General features: G+C 48.3%; 2 protein-coding genes across 4 annotated transcripts in view; one reads left to right on the forward strand and one right to left on the reverse strand.

Annotated features, from left to right (window-relative positions):
* immp2l (inner mitochondrial membrane peptidase subunit 2) overlaps positions 1-21,374 on the forward strand; it is an 88,628-nt gene that overhangs the window by 51,617 nt on the left and 15,637 nt on the right. The window lies entirely within an intron of this gene.
* On the reverse strand, positions 9,051-21,115 carry lrrn3a (leucine rich repeat neuronal 3a). Its single transcript, XM_070972778.1, has 2 exons — positions 20,835-21,115; positions 9,051-12,023 (listed from the first exon to the last, which is right to left on the reverse strand). Exon 2 carries the CDS (start codon positions 11,666-11,668, stop codon positions 9,563-9,565), a length of 2,106 nt encoding a protein of 701 aa, XP_070828879.1. The 5' UTR covers positions 11,669-12,023; positions 20,835-21,115; the 3' UTR covers positions 9,051-9,562.

A 21,374-nucleotide genomic window follows, 5' to 3' on the forward strand; every position in this document is an offset into this window, starting at 1 on the left:
CCAATAAATTGAGATTTCAGACAGTTCTAAGTCACCCTGATCTGTAATTTTCAGATTCTTAGCACAAAGTAGTGTACATGCAGAAAACATCTGTGAAGGATGGATGTAATTTCAGCCGCAGTCATGGTGCTCTTCAGTGAGGCGATGAAATCTAAAGTTGAATAAAGAACACAAGGCTCAAAGATAAAATACCCTGATTTATCCTTTAAAGCAGACTCAATACAGCAGTACTGCAAGCTGATGGTCTATAAATACCTTTTAAACTGAACCATTTTCAGTTCAATTCAATTCAATTCAATATACCTTTATTTGTCCCGCAAGGGGAAATTCCAATTTACAGCAGCACCAGTAAAAGACAGAATTAGGTAAAAAACAGCAAGTATATACAAAAGAGAGTAATAAAAATAAGCATTATCTTAAATTATAAATTGTATTTGCAGACTGTTCTGTACCGGATGGATTGCCCAGATTATTGCACCGATCATTTACAGATGATTTACAGATAATTCACAGATTACAGTTTCTGTTGTAGTTTGATGGCTGCAGGAAGGAAAGACCTGCGACGCTCCTTCACACACTGTGGATGCAGCATCCTGTCACTGATGGAGCTCCTCAGTGCACTGAGTGTGTGTTGGAGGGGGTGGGAGTCATTGTCTGTCATGGAGGACAGCTTGGCTGTCATCCTCCTCTCCCCCACCTCCTCCACCTGTTCCAGAGGACATCCCAGGACAGAGCTGGCCTTCCTGATGAGTTTGTCCCGCCTCTTCCTGTCAGCTGCTGTGATGCTGCTCCCCCAGCAGACTACACCATAGAACAAGGCAGAGGCCACAACAGAGTCATAGAAGGTCTTCAGGAGTGCCCCCCACCCCAAAAGACCTCAGCCCCCTGAGCAGGTCTCAGGTCTGAGTCTGCTCTGTCCTTTTATAAAGTGCAGTGGTGTTATGAGTCCAGTCCAGCTTGTTGTTCAGATGAACATCCAGGTATTTATAAGATGTCACCAGCTCATCGTCCCTCCCTGGATGTTCACTGGTGATGGGGGATAGTGCGGGCGCACTCCTCGACATTGACCATCAAATCTCAGCCTGCTAAAGTAACATGTTAGATATTAGCATTAGCATTCTTGCTGCATAGATATGCACAGTCAAAGTTTATGTTTCACAGGAGCAGTGTCATTAGAAATGAACACATTGCATTACGGTAAGGTCAACACAGTAGCAGGCTAACTAGCAATTAGCATCATGGAGGCTATCGTCTGACTAATGTTCAAATGTCAGATTGCGTCTGCTAAACATAGACATGCTAAACATACTAAACACGTCTGTGTTAGCAGTTGTCTGGCTGGCTGGCTTTAGCACATGGCTAAATGCTAAGTGCTTAATGCCGTAGTGCTAACAAAGCAGAGAACATATGAAAGTACAGCGATGAAATGGAGGCTGAATCATGAGCTCTGAGTTCGACGTCTCCGACTGATGGAACTGAAGCAAAAGTGTAAAATTGCTGCTTCGGAGTCGAGTTATGTTTGAGCTGCGTTTTCAGGCTTCCTGGACATGTTTTTATCAGTAAAGGATAGATTCTGCTAAGGTTTGGTGCATTTATCAGAGCTGACATTCAGACCTAACGTAACCCTGCCGAGGCCGCCGTCGTGTTCAGCGACGCTGCTTCTGTTTGAACCCCAGGCAAAGAGGACGGCTGCTTTGACTTTGTCTATGTTTAGCCGTGCTCTTACCTAACGGATTAGGAATTTCAGGGGATATAAATGGGTAATTGTGATGTTTGATCTCTCAGACTGTGACAGTTAAGTCGTCTTTAGGATTGTTGTCTTTGGACTTAAGCTTCCAGTCATTGATTGATTGACTCGGTGAGTCATTTTATTGTTTTCTTTTTCAGGCTGATGAGCTGTGCTACAGATTTACAGCATCGAAGGGAACAGCAGCTGAGAAACATGTCATCCTCTACAGAGTGTTTGATAGGAATCTAGCTGGCTGGTTAAAAGCTCCCAGTAAGATCTTGTTTCTGTGGTGGTCAAACTGGGTTTTCAGCAACCGTCAGGAGGGTGTTTGTGAGTGCTTTGGTTGAAGGCAGAGTTCGTGTTTGCAGGGACAGTGTGGTTCATTTATCACCTGAACTTTGAGTCTGTACAGCATCAGTGTCAGGGTGTGGCAGATCAGCCGGCCCTTTCACTGAGAGCGCATCAGGAAAGGATCTCTTCATGTTCGGTATGAACAGATTACGGCAGGAACGAGCTGTTTCAGTGTTCACTACCTTTAAAAACTGAGAAGCTGTCCTGACGTAGGACGCAGGACTCAAACCAAACGCTGAGTGATGTGCTGTGAGCCTGGACTCTGCTGGTCTGTCTGGGGCTGCAGGCCTGTTGTGCTTTGTGTGAATGTGAGTACATTGTAGGTGGGTGTTGTCAGGGGTTGTCAGTGTGAGACTCCTCTGCCGTAGTCTTAGAAGCTGCTGTGCGCTGTTTTGGCATCTGATGAACCTTAAAACTCAAACTGGACTTCCTGGATTGTGTTTTATCTTCTCACTGGTGTTGATTCAGACCCTTGTACATATATATGTACAACCCTTCATCAGCCTGAGGACTCTTTTTCAGCCTCCGCCTGCTTCTCACTCAGGCTTTGGTCAGGTGGATGAACCTTCCACCGGGCAGCTCCTCTGAGCGATAATTCAGACTGAAGCACTTTCCGCTGATCCTGACTGTCATCAGATTGAGTGCCATCAGCGTGAAGGCTGCGGTGGAGATGGACCAGCGCTAAGTGCCATCAGTCGGCCTGCTGTTTGATTCCGATCTGTGCTTTTAAAAAGCTTTCACGTCCAGATGCATGTTAACAGGGTCCTGCATCACGGGAACATCCACAGCTGACTGCACTCTTAAAAGCTCTATTTGAGACCAAAATACATCCATAAAGGAAGCTATTATTCTCACAGGAGGAGCTCTCTGGACAACTTTGACTCACTTAGAGCCATGAGATTTTTATTTGACTTTGGTCTTTTAAAGATCTGAAAGAGGAGCCCAGGTTGAAGCTTCAAAGTGGAGTTATTTGTCCCCATAATGGCTCCAATTGTTCGGTAGACGCCTGCTGTGCACGATGACATTTGGCCGATCAGTAATGAGCAGAGCCAACGGAGCAGCGCCATTCGGCAGGACGGCGCCATTCACAACAGCCCGGTCTTAATTTTCCTCTAATCTTCCTCCCTCACCTTGGCTCCCACCTCTAATCACTGCACTAGGAGGAAGCCAGCGTTTAAATGAAGCAGCTTACTGGGTGATTAGGAAACGGTAAATTATTCATTGCAGAATGTGTAATCATGGAGCAGCCTTTGGTGGAGGATGAGGGAATCCAGGGCCCGCTCTCCCGGAGCGAGACCACACCCCTCCCTCCCCCATTGATGGCAGCCATGAGGAACCTGAGAGATGAAAGGAGCCACAGAGAGGTTAGGGAGCTGTGGCAAATCCACAGGTAGTGAACTGCAGGCCTGAGATCAGCTCGCTAGCTGCAGTTCTAAACTGTTCCTCGTCATATCACCAGCATTTTCTCTGGTAATGATGCAAAGCCAGACTCACATGTTCAGCTTTCACTGTGGTATTTCATTCTTGAAAACATCCTCTGCGACTCCACTGATCCCAGCGGCTCGCTGTGGGCAGCTTTTAGTTCAGTCTCTTTATGGTGTGGTCAGAACCCCCCCAGCAGGTAGGCACACAAGATCACTGGAGAAGTCTGAGGGCGATTTCTTTATGGAGGCTGTTTTCCTGAGAGGTCAGTGGAAGCTGCTGTCAGACTCAGGTGTGGTCCAGACTCACTTTAAACTCTGGTCTGGTGTGAATGCGGTCCTGCTGAGATTCCCCAGGTGTGAAATCAAAGGCTTACTCGTAGGTGGATCATTTGTTTGGCTGAGCGTCATCTGCCACAGTGCAGAAAAGTCTTTCTCTCATGAAAGTGAAGCATGTAGTTGAGAACACGTCCGGTGGCTTCAGTCGGTATGTTTTTCAGTGCAGCATCATGTATCACAGGCACTCACAGTAATAAGCTTTATGAGCAGCAGCGATTGCTCTGTGGATGTTTGAGTCCTGTGACTCGCCTGGCAGGCTAAATTAAGGCTGCCCTGATCCTCTGACTTCTAGAGGATAGAGCTTATTGGATGCAGATACCGTGGAATCGTAGTGGACCTTGAGTTATTATAAAGCCAGACATCCCAGTAACTCAAGTTCAACTTACTGTCCAGGCCGCGAGCTTTCAACTGGATCTCACTTCATCAGGTTAGTAAAAGATATGGACAGCTCTCTGAACAGCAGGAGTGCCTTTGAGCAAAGCACTGATCCTGCAGTAGCTTTTCATTGGCCATCGGTGGAGGCCTGGCTGTGTCTGGCAGCTTCCACTGTGACCCTGGGTTTCTGTGCAAAAGTGAGACAGTTTCCTGAGTCAGTGTTTCCTGGAAAAGATTAAAAAGTAACGGCCACCACACAGCCAAGGAGAACAAAAAAATAAGTTGGAGGAAGTCATTAATCAACCTGAATGGTTGCCGCTTTTCTACTGGAAATAGCCTTGTCTTGTAAGTGACTGCTATCTGCTTCAGTTTATCAGCAGAGGTTAAGTGCTCGCTCGCCATCTGCGTCCTGAAACAATAATAAAAGCTCAGAAAGCTTCTTGCTCCAAGATCACCCAAAGTCAGCGGTGTTGTTTCAGCCTAATGGGCCGGCGAATCATTACTTAAAGCCCAGGAGGTTCTGCATGAGGAAAGCTGGATAAATGTGAGGCTTTTTCTAGCTTTACGTACCCCGAGCAACAAGCTGCACGCCTGGCCCAAATACCAAAGTTTGTAATGGGGTAATAATTCAGGAGAAAAATAGCTTTGCCCACCAACATGTGGCAGAAAAATTGGACTTTTTAAAAGTGGAAGCGTCGTAATGAGAGGCATTAGTAGACTTCAGCCAGTGTCGTTAGGCTGGTTGAGTGGATTATTAGCAGAAAATGAAATGCAAAGAGTGGCAGGTAAACACTGGGAGTGTTATCACTTTTAAAGACTACAGATATGATTCTGTCAGAGCTCATTACGCTCCACGGCTGGGCTCGTTTTTTGTGATTCTGCTGTATTTCCAACATGTGGAGTGTAGCTGTGGAGTCTCTTGCAGTACTTGCTTGTTCTTCAGTCTTTGGTGAGTGTCTGATCTTCCACTTTTACAACAGTTTCTGTCATCGAGTAGCCAAAGCTGCTTTAGCTCCTCTCTCATGCTGGTAGACAAGGAGTAAAGATGATCCAGTAGCTCAGGGCCCGAAGCCTGCTGCTACAAAGAGCCCGTTGAGTCAGCTCATTAATGCACAACCTTAAAGGCAACGACTGATAGTAGAAGGTGTTCCAGCATGTGTGAATCCTTCCCCACGGCGTGTCTTGGTGGGTAGTTTTAACACTCTGCATACTGTCACTTTGAATTAGGATGTTCGAATTGTATGTGGAGTTGAGAAAGAACTGGATGAACCTGAATCTAGCCACAGTTATCAATATATCATAACAAAATACTGATGAGCAGCTTTTAGGAAACTCATCCATGAATGAAACACAATGTTTAAGAAGACCTCAAATCTGTGACTTCAAACACGATGTCAACATAACTTTAACAACACTTATGCCATTAAATGTGCTCAATGTCAGAAGTGAAAGTACTCAGGAACAGAGGTCAGTTTCACTGGTCAGCAAACCATTGCTGGAGTCAGCCAGGTAAAGGAAAAAGAAGTGAAAGAATAAGATAAAGGAGAAGGGAAACGGGACAAAAACAAAGAAGCAAACAAGAAAGGAAAGACTGCAAGGAAGGATAGCAGGGAGGTAGGAAGCAAGGAAATGATAAAAAGGAATAGGAGGGAAAGAAGGAAAAAAGAATATCAGTAACACTTTTTAAATTGATCTCATATTGAATGAATGGCTGCAGCCAGTCAAACTTAAATACTGCCGATCAGCCTAAAAATATGCCTATTTCGACCTTTTGAACTGTAAAATGTGAACTCGCCAACAGTTGCTAACAGCCAGAAAGCCACAGAAAAAGAAACCAAAGACTTGAGCTCAGTTTCCTCAGATGGAGCTTCAGTAAGCAGGACGTTCTGCACGGAGACAAATGCAGAGGATGGTATGGCACTAACTTTTCAAATGTGGACACAAGAAGAAATTCCCACGTGCAGCATCACAACCTCAACAAGCTTCTGCCTTTGAATGAGTGAGTGGTTTTGCGCCTGGCTGCTTGTTCTCTCAGTGATGGTCAGAGGAGACATGCTGTCTACCATCCTGCAGCAGATCCTGACAGGTCATATGCTCCATATTAACGAGCCGTTGTTTCTGTGAGGAACATCATCAGGGAGTTAATCATGTCTGCAGCGCAGCAACGCCCACGTCTGATTGGCCGTTGCTGAAGGACGGAGGGATTCAGCACAAACACAATACGACACCCAAAAACTTTATTAACATCATCTATTCTGTGGAGCAGCGTCTCATTTACTGTGTCGCTCTGTGATGAATGGAGGTGTGAGGCGGGGATCGTTCCGGCCTCTGTAGCTGTTACTGTGGTTCCGTAACTTGTGGTTTCAGCAGAACCACCATGGCGCTCCTGGAAAAAACGGATTTTTCTCACAGTACTAAATACAACTTTAGCGTAATGTGGCAGCAGCTTGAAAGGAGTAATGTCTTTGCTAATATTTGTTTTTAGCCGTGCTCGGGGCGCCACGGGGGGGTGGGAGGGGTGCTGACACATTGGTCCACCACCTCCGACCAGACTGATATACGTTCACTTTCCAACTATCCAAGATCCACACTGACTTCACTGAGTGCCATCAGCGGGTCACAATGTCAGTCTGGTTCAAGACTGCACAGCTGCAAAATTACTGACATTTCCATCAGCCTCAGCTGTACCTTGTGGTTGGCATGCTAATAAGCTAAACATTAGCATTTAGCATTATCATAATGAGCATGTTAACCTATCAACCTCTGCCATTTTTAATTTTACTTCACCATGAGTGCAAAGGATCAAAAGCAAAGTTTTAATCTCAATCTTGTGCAGTTTCTAGTTTTGTTTTCTTTGCATTTCTTTGCATCTGTTCAACACTGTTAATCAAGTTGGATTACCAGTGAATTTGCAGAGGATGTTCACAGTCAGCACAGGATGCCTAATTATTTGGTGAGATCCTGACTGTAGTTCCACCAGCAGGTCAGAATTTACTGACCAATTGAATGAACTGAGGACATTCATGCTCCCCAGATGTTGAACCTCCTTTTTGGACACTTTGGACCAGCACCACTCTCAAGCTTACATTTTACATGTAGCAAAGATATTGAAAACCTGATTTCCCCAAATCCTGTTTCTGATATTGATTGCTCCTGAAAAAAAATTCTGATGACCCCGACCTCCTCTAACATCATCACCTTCAGACCAAAATGGCCCTATGACCCCTCCTTTTGTGCCATCCTCAGGACACAATTTACATATTTACATATTTAGTCAAGCAGCTGTGGCCAAGGAGGTAGAGCAGCCATCCACCAATCATCCCTGGCCTCGGCGGTCCACATGCCGAAGTATCCTTGGGCAAGATACTGAACCCCAGAACTGCCCCTATGCTGCGCCATCGGTGTGTGCACGTCGTACATCACTTTGGATAAAGGCTAATTGTAGTCCCGCTGGCTAAACCGTCATGTTGATCTTTCCATCCAGTGTTAGTGTTCTGGGGTAAAGTGTGAACTTTGCGGTCTTGAGGGCGTTCTTGCAAGGTTTTGTGTTCTTTGTGTGGAGTTCTGACGAGGCAGATTCAAGTCCTGGTTTCAGTTTCACATGGTGGACTTCATTTAACCTGCCCGCTGGTGTGGAAGCTGCGTGGAAAACTGTTCCCGCTGAAAACATTCCCCTTGGATCTGCCACAACATACTGTGTGTGCGTGCCCTCAGCAGTGAGCAATTACTCACTTGGAGGAACTTGCGCATTGGCATTTATTTTAATATTTTGGGAGAGTTTAAAACGAATAAGCTAATCCTGTCTTTAATTAGTTTTGCTGTGAGGATTACAGCTTGACATATCTTTCACTGCTCCCAGCAGGGATGAACCAGAGTTGAACCCAGCAGCGCAGGTGAGGAAGCACAGGAAAATGAAAAGCCTCAAAAACGACCCATCATCTCCTTTATTTAATCCTTACTTTCTCATGCAGCTGCTCCTCTAAATGCCTGGAATAGTCCTCACTGCACAGCACTGAGAGAGCAGACTCTGTAATGAACCCAGGCCTGGTTATCTTGCACAGGAGAGCACAGCAAATCAGTAACATCAGCACTGTGAGCCGTCAGACTCTATCGTCCTCTGTCCCGCTTGGGACTGAAACTACTTTGTCCTGGTTTTGTGGTCCGTTTGTCCCCACCCCCACCCCCCCGCAGCTCGATACGAGGCGCTTAGCAAACAAGCCCAATAGTTGCTGAGCTGTTCCTGCGACGGCGGCAGAGTCTCTCCAGGGTCACACGGGGAAGGGGTCGGTAGGGGCGCCGCGTTCTTGCTGACCTATTCACTACCTGCCTCTAATGGGTCATATTTTAGCTGCTGTGGCGGTGACAAATGGCCACGCTCTAAAAGCCCTGTCCAAGGTGCTGAAACTCAGTTGATCTATGACTGAGTCTCTCTGATAAATGCCTCCCATCAGTTTTCGCCTGACGCCGATTCATCACCTCGCTGAGGTTTGTGTTGGGAATCCATATTGGATTTTTAATGAAAGAGAATATAATGCAATTCAAAGTCAATGGGTTTGCCAATGTCCTCACACTTTAAACACACACCCATTAAAGAACACACACACACACCAACAAACGTTGTGCTGTCTGGGATTACATTGCATTTCCTTTACAGTGTTCGAGCGTCTGCAGCACAGTTCAAACTTCTGCTGCTGTACGAGTCGGACAGGAACACAACAGTCATGAGCTTCATTCATACATATTCATATTTTGCATTTCATCTTCTTTTTACGGCAAAAGAAATTTTAAAAGACATGTTTTGTTGTAGAAAGTGTCCAAATTTGACGAGAAAAGTCTGTAGTTATGAAAGACCACACAGGTTTAATGAAAAATGTATTTGTTCTTAAAATTGTTTACATTATTGTCGCCTTTATTGTACACTAGACTAACAAGTTTTTTTCTGCCATTATAAACTACCTTGGCTTGGCACTGTTTAACGTAACACAGCAGGGAAAATGCTTTTTGCAGACATCAAAGCCATCTCAACAAGGTATTTAAAGACAGAATAGTTCCTGTGCTGTGCTTTACTCTGGTTGCACTGCATGAACGACCAGTAGCCATGTGGATTATAGTCAAGATAGCCGGTTAAGCTTGTTATAATGACACAAGTTTAAATTACAAAATAGTCTCTGCTTTTAGCCGATTACATAAATCTGAATGAATTTTCCTCTGACACCACCCAGCTGAATTCCAGTGCAAAATGTCCCATCAATATCATGAAAAGAGGGCACGTAAATTACCTTGTCCAGTGTCCATCACTCTTTATCTTCACTTCATCCCAAAGTGCTTTTACAGATGAGGACATACCTTACATAGAGTCATCCTGTAAGTCTATCACGGTTGCCCTCACCTTGACCCCAGACACACCAAATTCCAGGAAAGAAGAAGAGGAGGAGGAATGAGAGCTGGGAATCAGAAGTGTTTCAGCCGGGTCTGCTATCAGTTTCCTGTACAACACTTGGCTATACAGAGATGTATAGAGGACAGAGCAAGCCAAGGCAATCACAATAAAAAACACAGCACAAGTAGCCATCACCAGTCTGTCCCAGTTCTCAGTCTTGTCCCTCGGGACCACTGCCTCCTTTGTGGTCACAGTGACACAATCCCTGCTGTATCCAGGCTGTACTGTAGTGACCTCAACACAAACCTTGTAACGAGTGGAAGGCTTCAGCTGCTTGATGCGGTACTCTTTGATATCAGCTGGGAGCCTGGCTTTCAGTGGCATCTGGAGGCGACTGCCATCAGCTAAAATGGACCAATTCAGTTGTGACACCAATCCACCTGTGCTCTCCCAGGAAACCATAACAGAATGAGTCTGGACAGATGTGATATATACGTGTAAAGGTTGCTTTAAAGACTGAGCAGTGTATCTGTCCACTGCAACCATCACTGTCTTGAGGTGTGCTCCGACAAGGTTGTGGGCGATGCAGGTGTACGAGCCAGCTTCCTGCTCTGTGGCATCGTAGATGTCAAAGGTTCCCTCGGGGTGCATGTAGTACTTATCGGACACACTCCCAGGAAGGACCCTGTCACCCGATGGTGTCACCCAGTAGATCTCAGGTTCTGGTTCTCCAAACGCTCGGCAGTGCAGTGACACAGAGGTCCCTTTCATAACCTCAACCTGATCTGGGAGGCTCCCAGGTGAGATCAGAGGAAGGCAGATCTCTGTCATTTCTCTGAAATGCACCTGTCTGACGTGTTGGCCTTGGTACTCTGGAGGCTCCACACAGAACAGGGAGTCGGGCTCCATGAAGCGAATGGCGGTCCGGTTCATGTTGACCCAGCGGATGACGCAGTCGCAGCGGATGGGGTTACTGTGCAGACTGACCTCTCGCAGGTTGGGCAGGGACTCCACGGTGCTGCTGTGGAGTGCGCTCAGAGCATTGCTGTTCAGCATCAGAGTCTCCAGCCTGGGGAGCTTGTGGAAGGCCCTGGGGTGGATGTAGGAAAGCCTGGGATTGTTTGTGGCCTCGATTTTTGTCAGCTCTGGCAGGTTGTTCAAGGCAAAATTGTCAATGGATACAAGCTCGGGCATGCTGTTTATGCCGAGCTCCTTGAGATGCATCATGTCTATGAAGTCACCTCTCTGGATCCTCTCAATGGGATTCTTATTCAAATCCAGAAACTTCAGGTTCTGGACTCTCATCAGTGCAGCTCGGGGCACTCCACTGAGCAAGTTGTCAAAAAATGAGATGCTCTCCAAATTCTCAAGGCCAACTAGAGCATTATCTGGAATTTCAGTCAAATTCATCTTGGCAAGCACGAGGCTTCGGAGGTTAGCGAGAGGTTTAAAGTTCATGTCTGACAGCTCCATGACAGGATTCTCTCCTAGCATCAATATCTCCAGGTTGGGGAGGTACTGGAACCACTGGCTGCTGACGCTTGTCAATCGATTGGAATTAAGATGGAGCCTCATGAGCCTGCTCAGGCCCTGGAAGGCTCCAGGGCTAATGGAGAATATCAGGTTGTGGTTGATGTAGAACTCCTGGAGATTGGGCAGGGAAGCAAGGCAGCTGTCAGCTAGCTCCTGAATCCAGTTCTCCTCCATGTGAAGAGAGAGCAGCTGGGGGAGAGACCCCAGACAAACATCGCTCACTGAGGAAATGTTATTCTGAGACAAGTCGATTTCAGTGATGTTGGCCAAGTAATCCAAAGTTTTCTCCATATTAACAATGTTGTTTGTCTGCAGCAGCAGTACCTGTGTTTCTGAGGGGAGGCTCTCCGGTAGCACTGAGAGGCCCAAGTCATTACAGTCCACAGTGGCAGCCTCAGCGTAAATAGAGCTGGGTGAGAACCAGGGTCGTATCTCACATCGGCACAATGCAGGGCAGTGAGCAGCCCCCTCAGAGGCCAGAACAAAAGCAGCCAGAGACAGCTCAGCCAGAAAACAAGCCACAACCGCTGTCTCCTTCATCTTGGCCCCGTATTCCCTTCAGCCAGTAATTGGCCCTTATGGAGTCAGCTGTTAGCACTGTTAACTTCACAAATAAAAGCTCATTTGTTACTGCAGCAAGACAGAGTGGATTTCTGCTGACGCCTGGTCCCCGAAGCTTTGGCCCTGTCGTCTTCCAGCTTTTGGCAAACCTTCCAGCTCGGTCTGTGCCAGGTTGTCATACACGCTGTGATATGTCAAGGTCGATGTACCCTTCAGGGAGCGGCGCTACGCAGCGGAGGGGCGGCTGAGGAATGCTGGGGCTGCGGCTGGGGACGAATCACTCCGCCTTCCATCGTTATTATCCTCCGTGGCTGTCACCGGTGTCAGTTTCCATCTGGGGAGAAAGGGGAGAAAAAAGACCAGTATAACATGGTGCTGTTGAGACATGAAGGAAAATTGACATTTAGGATTATTGAGACTTATTAAGTCTTTTCAGCCTCATTTGATTTTATTGCTTTGCTCGCACCATTGGAATAGTAAGTTATGATTAACTTGACCTTATGTAGATTATTTGACAGGTTTGAAACTGAAAACGGTACTTGTGCTACATGACTGAAGTGCGAGAGGATATATTTCTTTGGGTTTTCAGTCAAAGCATTAAAAAAGTGTCCTAGAAAAGTTGGAGCTGACGCTCAAAAGTATGTTGTTTCAAGAGGCAAACATTTTTTCCAGCACGTTGTAATTAGCAGAGCTTCACCGCCCCCCCACCCTCTGCTGTCGTGAACAATGCACCTGCACACACTCATCAAATCACCCACACAACAACAAGCAGACAGTCTGCTGCGGCTGATGCACACAACCTCAAGGAGTTGTAGATCCACCAAAAACATCTGTGGAACGAGCGTGCCGCAGGTCTCCTCAGCTGCATTTTGCATAATTCATAAGGCTCTGAATCAGTGTTGTTGGTACAGGTGACAGGTCTACGGCGGGCTTTGCCGATGTCGACTGCACATATTGATGTTGTGATTAATTTGTGACCTTGAGAGCAGAAGCCACAGCTGAGTGTACGACAGTAGATGAAGCTGTCGGTAGAGTCTGGAGCAGCCGGCTGCTGATGAAGACGAGCTATGACACTTCATGCATATATTAGCTTGTTTATGGCAGTGTGTCTGTACAGGTTTGGCAAACGGACAGAGTTCCTCTCTCCCTTTATCCCCCCCCCCCTCTCTTTCTCAAGGCTGGACGGTAAATTCAATTCTTTGGCTGAAGTACGTTGTATTTCACGACAGTTTTGACCCAACATTTTCCCATACTTTGAAAAAAACTACTACTCACACTGGAGGAAATGATGCATTTGTTGGGGACTCTTTTCAGCTGTGGATTAATACACACTTGGCACGCTTGTGGGAGTGGCCACGTTGGTGTTGTGGCTCATTGATGCTGTTTTAATAGTTTGGAGCTCAATGACACAGAGGAAGAACCTGTTTCAGGGTTTGGAGACGCTTCCAATACGTTCGCTGTTGGTTTGGGTCTTTTTATGTGAGGACAAAAATATCCAGGTGATCCCTGAAATATTCACTAACGTGTTCATTTTGATAATTACATCTTCAGTTCAGGAATGCTTCCAGCAGTGCTCCCCCTGTCTGAATGGCAGGAAGAGGCTTTCAAAGTCAGACCGGAGTATAGACGCGTCTGCTTCTCCTGGATTCATCTGAGAGACGCTGCCCTCTGCCAGGGAGGGGGCTCGCCCTGCCTGTAATGATATGGTACAGGTCCGAGGTCCCGGTGCCTCCCCCGGCGGTGGGTGGACGCCTCGAGCTTTATTCACTTATCTCAAGTCGTCAGCACACAAAGCAAAAGACTCCGTCTCCGTCCAAATGTAACACAGACAGACTGACTGACACTCTGCACTTAAAGGCAGGCTGATGAAAACCTGTTTGGACGGACGGATGCTTTCTGTCCCACGTCACATCCTGTTTAACTGCGACCGCAAACCACCGGCACAGATGCAGCAGATCCAAGTCTTAGTCAGCAGGATTCAGGACGACAGACAGAGAGAGACAAAGAGACAGACAGAGAGAGACAAAGAGACAGACAGAGAGAGACACAGACAGACAGGGACAGGGACAGACAGGGAGAGGTGTGGGTGAAGACATCCATCCTCACCCGTCAGTTTGTATTTTGGTGATTTCGGATCGTTTGCTCATTTCCTTCTTCTTCGTCTTTTCTTCCTCGTTGCCGACGTGACTCTCTCGTTCCTCGGCCGCCATTGTTTTGCTGTCATGCAGCCTGTTTTGAGCCCTGCGGGCACCCATCCATCCAGAGAAGGCGGCTGCTGCACTGTATCTGTCTCTGTCTTGTGTAAATGTGCACAGAGATGGAAGCGGCAGGTTTCTCACAGTATTCAGGTGACAGCACGCACGGCCTCGCTGTTAACCGGAGCGTTTAATGGAGGATGTTTGCTCGCCGGGTTGGAGAGCGTGCTCTCAGGAGACGCCGCCGTGCACTCATTTCACTTCTCCTGGTTACTTCCTCCGTGCTCACACACTCATTTCCTCTTACGGCTTAACAATAAGAGCGCGCACGCACACACACGCGCGCACACGCACACACACACACGCGCACACACACACGCACACACACATGCACACACACACGCACACACACACACGCGCACACACACGCATGCACGCACGCACACACACGCACACACAAACACGCGCACACACACAAACTTGTTATTCATTGTGAAAGTTAGTGTGCACATGTGCGTGCACGTGTGCTCATGTGTGAGTGTGTGCGTGTGTGTGTGTGCGTGTGTGTGTGCTCATGTGCGTGTGTGCGTTGGCGTCCTGACAGCTGCTCGTCAGCCTCGTCCTGGTCTCCGGGGACGACCTGTCTTCAGCTGCTTTAATAACAATAATGAGATGAGCTTCAGGCGTAAAGCTGCTGCTTGCTGACATGTTCCTCGTTTATATCTTTGCATTTTCTGTCTGACTTTGACCGTCTGGACTTCTCACGCGTCACAGAGCGTCACCTGTTCCTCTTTCTGAAGCTCAACAGAAGGAGGACGTCCTTGAACTGAAGGTAAAATCCAGTTTTGTCGTAAAAGACTTTTAAGGCCAAAGTGAAAGTAGTCGAGGCTCCTTCCTGCTCTTTTGGTTTGCTTTCTGTCTTCTGTCTTGGATGAAAATGTGGTTTCCTGTCAAGTCACTTTGTTCAGGTCAAACCCGAATGAGCCGACGGTGAGCAGACGAGTTAGCCGTGCGTGACGAAGCTTTGGTGATGAGGAGCGGAGGAATCGCGCTTTGCCACTTTGACACTCACAACATGTCCCCGCAACGTCCCGTTTGAGACTTGCTGAGCCGCAAACAGCGCTGACCTCAGAGGTCAGAGGTCGTCGCCTCTGTCTGCGACTGTGCGGAGGGAGCGGTCGGCTGGAAGGGTCCGCGCTGCTCATGGAGCATTTCGTAACGCGTCATACGAGCTGATCCAGACGGACAGCAGCCCTGCTGAAGGCGCCGCGGCCGCAGACCAGAGGCGGCGCTTTGATCGGAGTATTGACGTTGTGACGATGGATTAAAGCAGCTCAGGTGTTAAATATTCATGTGTTTCTTCTCTCAGGGCGCCGCCGTCCTGACGCGGCACACGTCTCATAAAGTGCTCCCAGTCCTCCATGTTTTATTCAGCGTTCGCTGGTACGCTGACTGTCGGCACAGGCGAGCCGTGGACTGTCCAACCTCTGGAGACGCTCAGACTCAAACGTCACAGTGCTTCTTTTATCGAGCACAAACTGTCGCTCAGACGTTTGCGTCTGGAGACTGAAAGCAGTAACGGGACAGATGAAGCCGTGTCATTAGCTCCTTAAAGTCATGTGACTGTGAGCCAATGGGCTGTCAGTTAGATGTGCGAGGAGCTGCTCTGTTCTACCTGAAGCAGTTTGTTTCCTGTTTATTTCAACCTTTATTGACTGTTGGTAGTATTGACAGGAAAATGCCAGAGACGTTTGACGTCATGTCATCATCATGTCATTAGCCAACACGTGTCGTGGCTTCATGCGTCCTTTGATCTTCATATATATTTCTGTATATCTACAATATGTTGTCGCTCTGAAAATCCTTTAATTGACTGAATTTGAGTAGTTGACTGTACGTGCTGGACTTTTCAGGATTAAACACAGTCTTCACTGAACCTTTGAGAGCTGCTGTCATGCACCACAACACTTTGCTGTGCTTTCATTGGTGAAGAGGACAGTAACCACATCTGTCTGCTCCACTTCATCCCCACTAAATTCTACGTGTGAAGACGCTGAGCTGCAGTTTTTACGGCAGCTTATTTGGCAGTTTCTTGGCTCTGAGCAGGGACTTCCTGGTAACGCCCCCCAGCCAGGAAAAGTATCATTAAAACGACAAATTTTTAGACTTTCTGCACAAATTAAAGAAACGAGCTGTCGACGTGCTCGCTGGTGGATTCAACCGACACATCAGTCGTATCAACCAGCAGAAACTGAATGAGTATATAAAATATCAGAGTATTCTTTCACAGACTTCACTTCCTCACACCTAAATGACCGAATGATGCATATGGAGCCGCAGGAGCGGACCGGCGGCAGGCGTCCCGGACGAACACGTGGTCAAACGGTCACAGTTTGGTTTGGTCCAGCCACCAAACTGCTGCTACTCAGTTACTGAAGCTCAGCGATGATACAAATGTCCTAAAGTCTGGACAAAGCAAACCAAAGCTGCTCCAGTAAAGCGCTACGCTCAGGTGAGACGGCGGTCTGCTGGACAGCTGGGGAATCTGTGCTGCAGCCCTCAAAGTTGGTCAGTCGTTGACCGTCGTGCTCGTGGCTCTGATGAATCTGACCTCTTTCTGCACAGTATTCTGGTGAATTACTCTCCTCCGGCAGACGGGCTGCGTAATGACCATCAGACACTCGCTAATGTTTGTTAGCCATCAGTCAGCTGGAAATCTCAGTTTGACCCCAGGCGGCACTCTGCCATCCTTCCACCCCTCGACCTCTCAAAGAAACTCCTTTTCAGCAACATAGTGAAGTCCCAGCAGCTCAGTCTGCTGCGCCGACCTCTGACCCCCTGCTGGCAAGAGAAACTGGATTTTTCCTTTGCACTATCAACAGAGAGAGAGAACACATGAAATGAGCTTGTGTGCTTTTACTTCTCAAGGACATCTCACGCAGCAAATCTCAGCTTCAAACCAATTTCTTTCATAAGAGCCATCAAAGCTGCTCGAGACAAGATTTAGATGTAAGAATCCATCCATCGTTTCATCTGCCTGAATCCCAGTGAGAGCGTCTGCGCCAGCTGCTGACTGAAGCTCTCGCTGTGCTTTAGGTGTGCAACCTCTTCGATAGCAAAGACCACAAACACACACACGGCACGGTGGGACAAGTGGTAACACTGTCGCCTCACAGCTAGAAGGTCCTGGTTCGAATCCCGCTGCGGGCGCTGCTGACGTGTCCTCCACCATGCCTTGGTGCCTGCTGCTCGAGGAAAAAGGGCCTTTTTGTGTTGAGTTTGCATGTTCTCCCCATGTTCACCTGGGGTTTCCTTAAAACACTAAACACTAAAAACATGCAAGAAGATCACCACCTGACCGATGGTGACGAAGGAAACTGGGTCTCCAGGCGCCGCTGTCGGATGGCAGCCCACCGCTCCTGGTCTGCTGCGGAGGAAGGACGACCAGGATGGGTTAAAAGCGGAAGACAAATTTCACCAATTCGCATGACGTGTTCAGCGTCTGTAAAAATGTGACAAATAAAGGGGATTCTTCTTAAAAACACCGAAGGAACGGTGGTCTGCTGCTCGGCACTCGAGGGTCACCGGAGGGTCTGTGTGTAGTTCACTGTCTGTAATAACAGCAGGACAGCGGAGCGTCTGTGGTGAGTTCACTGTCTGTAATAACAGCAGGACACTGGAGTGTCTGTGGTTAGTTCACTGTCTGTAATAACAGCAGGACAGCAGAGTGTCTGTGGTTAGTTCACCATCTGTAATAACAGCAGGACAGCAGAGTGTCTGTGGTTAGTTCACTGTCTGTAATAACAGCAGGACAGCGGAGCGTCTGTGGTTAGTTCACTGTCTGTAATAACAGCAGGACAGCGGAGTGTCTGTGGGTAGTTCACTGTCTGTAATAACAGCAGGACAGCAGAGCGTCTGTGGTTAGTTCACTGTCTGTAATAACAGCAGGACAGCGGAGCGTCTGTGGTTAGTTCACTGTCTGTAATAATAGCAGGACAGCGGAGCGTCTGTGGTGAGTTCACTGTCTGTAATAAGAGCAGGACAGTGGAGCGTCAGGTCTTTGTATTTGTCCTTTATATTTTAGATGATTAGTCTACGTCACAGTACTTGAGTGAATGTACTTAGTTACTAGATGACATGAAGCCTGTAAATACAGGGAGTGAAAACTGAGCAAAGAATGGTTCAATGAATGTGAGACGGTGGATATGGATCAGTACAACCACACGTCATTATCTGCAATCAATACAGCGATTAGAACGTCACGACGGGCTGAAGTTTGCGCAGGAAGCTGAGCCGTGAGCAGAACGCCGTGTTCCCGCTGCCTCTCGCTCTGCTTCCATTGATCTCGCTGGCTGTTATTGGCACGAAACTGACGCCAAAACACGAGAGAAGATCAACATTTCTCCATTTAATCTGTCCCCCCCTTCTCTGCTCCCTCCATCTGCCATCGATTTACCATTAAAGCACTCCCATGTGAGTCCCCCCCCCACCACCACCACGCACTCCCTGTTAGCATGGCCAGCATTACAATTCACACTCAGCCTCCACTCCCACGACTCACACTGTGTCTTTAATCAGCAGCCACCCGCCGCTAATTACCCTCATGCACACACACACACACACACACACACACACACACACACACACACACACACACACGCTGTAACAGCGTGACCTGTGTTTGCCGGTTCGTGGCGGTACACGTGTCGAGCTGTATCACCTGTGTCGAGCGCAGAGGAGGCGGCAGCAGATGGTTTTTCGTGCTCGCTGGATGCAGGACTGATGCTGACGCTGCGTTCGGCTCTGCTCGGCTCTGCTGCCGCTCGGCCAAAATGAGCCAATCTCAGCAGAGAGATCATAAACTCCTGCGCTAAAGAATTTAGATAATCACTAGCTGGAAATTCAAAGAACTGGCCTGAAGGACTGTTCTCGTTCTGCGTCCTCCGTCCTGTCAAATCTCATGAAAAGACCAAAGGGACAATGTTCGTCTGTCCAGCCATCGTCTTCGTTCGTTAACTTCTGACGATGCTCGTTCTTTGTCTGATGGGATTTTCTGTCATCGACACAGTAAATCTGGACTGTGACTTCCTGTCTGAACACGTGGTTTCGTGTCATTTCCTGAAACAGCTGCTCACTGTAATTGTTCTTAAACAAACAGGAGGTATCCAGATGAAGGTTAATGTCGATCGGTGTGCAGTGGAAGCGGACGCCGTGGTCACACCACGTGCTTCTTCACCCGTAGACCACCAGGAGCCCTTGAAGGCATCGTTTTTTACCATCATTGCCAACATTATTGTCCTCAGAGTGAAGGTGGAGCCGGTGGTTTTCCATGTTTCCAGGTGTTGTTGAGTTTGACTGCATGTGTGAGAAACGTGAAAGAAAAACATGATCTCCTCTAGAGTTTAGGAGAAACGGTGGTTTTGGTCACTGAGCTGAAGTCGAGGACATTATATTTCTGTGTTTTTATGGATGTTTGAAGACCCTGTTTGAAGCGTCTGGCAATACTCTGATCCAATGGCCTCGCTCTTATGATGGAGACTTTGGGTTCTTGGAGGTGGTGGAGCAGACTGCAGAAGAGTTTAGGAGGTCTCAATCCATTTGAAGGCTTCCCCCAATGAAACGGAGCCAAACATTCATCAGAATTTATGTGACAAATGAGTTTCTGTCGCTGTTTATTACAGAAGGTATTTGTTTTTCCAACAAATTCTCCTTCAAGCATCCGTCTAACGAATGCAGCAGTTCTCGCTGTTTCACAACAAAACCAAACATGAATCTACTTGTTGCATAGATCTTCAGCAGATGCTGTTTTTATAGCAAAGAAAAGGCCCGAGTACAAAGATGGACCAGGATCAGGAATTAGTCTGGTCCCTCTTCAAGCCCAAGCTGTCACCTCCTCTGTCCCTCTGGGGGGGGAAAGTCCAACTTATTGTTCATCCAGAGTTTAACCTCAGGTTTGCCTCACTGCTCTGTCTGCTGATCCTGAAGCTGCTTCATAATGAACAGGAGCTTTCAAATGTGAGAAATTTGTGCTCATTTGTGATGGGGGGGCATCATCCTCTCATAACCTGCGTGTTGAACATCATCATCCTCTCACGCAGGGAGAGAACATCCAGAGAAGATGTGCCGTCAATGCCTCTGAGGAAGCATGTGAGGAAGATGAGGGATGGACGCTGACGGATTACTTGTGGAGCTCCGGAGGGGGCCGTGTCTCTGGAGGGTCCACAGCCCACGCTGCTGCGTGTGGACACGCTGAAAACTGAGCGTCGGTTCGTCGTCAGGAGGCTTCAACCCCTGTTACTCCCCCGTTCAGTCGGGGAGGAAACGTGCTGTGTTTAAAGACGCCTCAGCGCTGTTAATGTGAGCGAGGCTTAAATACAGCAGGAGGAGGAGGAGGAGGAGGAGGAGGAGGAGGGAGACGGAGGTTCTGGTGAATTAGGTTGGCAGTGGTGGGAACGTTAGAGCCGACCGCCATGGGGCGTCCTGGCCCAGCATCAGCGGCTCCGGCAGAGGGACCCCCCCGTCCTGAGGGACGCGGGGCGCGTTAACCCGGCTCGTCCCTGAACCTGAATCCTGCCTCTCATCACTTTGATCTGCCTGATTAAGACAGAAGCCCCCCCGCCCCCCAGAAAACCCTGCTCCATGGTCTGTCTGACTTCAGGGGATGAACCTGTGGAGTGACACTGAGGGGAACAGCAGGACTGACGTCCAGGAGGAGGACAGGAGGAGGACAGGAGGAGGACAGGAGGAGGACAGGAGGAGGACAGGAGGAGGACAGGAGGAGCTCCGACAATCTGCGACACGAACCCTGAGCCCCGCTTTCAGCTGTCAGACCTGCAGGCTGAGCCGCTCAAGGACTACCGCAGTCCTCCCAACACACACACACACACACACACACGCACACACACACACACACACACACACAGTGTGTCACGCAGTGATGAAACACTCACCGGTAGCAGCGGTGTCCATCACGTCCCGTGCAGCAGCACATATTCAGCTGGTATTCCTGGCATGGCTGCAGCAGCAGAGAGCGTGCGTGCGTGCGTGCGTGCGTGCGTGCGTGCGTGCGTGCGTGCGTGCGTGCTCGCTCCTCTGTGTGTGTGTTTGTGTGTGTTTTATTTAAGGGATGCAGCGCTGCATGTTAACATCCAGCAGAAGCAGCAGCAGCTATTTTCCTGTTTTCCTCGAGTATCTCCAAGAAACAGAAGCGACTCCTCCTCTTCACAGCGACAGAGAGATGGGGGGGTGTAGAGGAGAGAGAGAGAGAGAGAGGGGAGAGAGAGGGGGGAGGGAGGGATGAGACAGAGGAGGGGGGAGAGAGGGGGAAGGAGAGAGGAGGGGGGGAAGAGGGGAGAGAGGAGGGAGAGAGACACTGAGAATGAATGATCGGTTGTGTTTGTCGTCCCTCCTCTGCTGCTGGAGAGATCATCCATCACTCTATTACACACACACACACACACACACACACACACACACACACACACACACAC

This window comes from Chaetodon trifascialis, chromosome 10 (genome assembly GCF_039877785.1).
Source record: "Chaetodon trifascialis isolate fChaTrf1 chromosome 10, fChaTrf1.hap1, whole genome shotgun sequence".
Lineage (NCBI taxonomy): Eukaryota > Metazoa > Chordata > Actinopteri > Chaetodontiformes > Chaetodontidae > Chaetodon > Chaetodon trifascialis.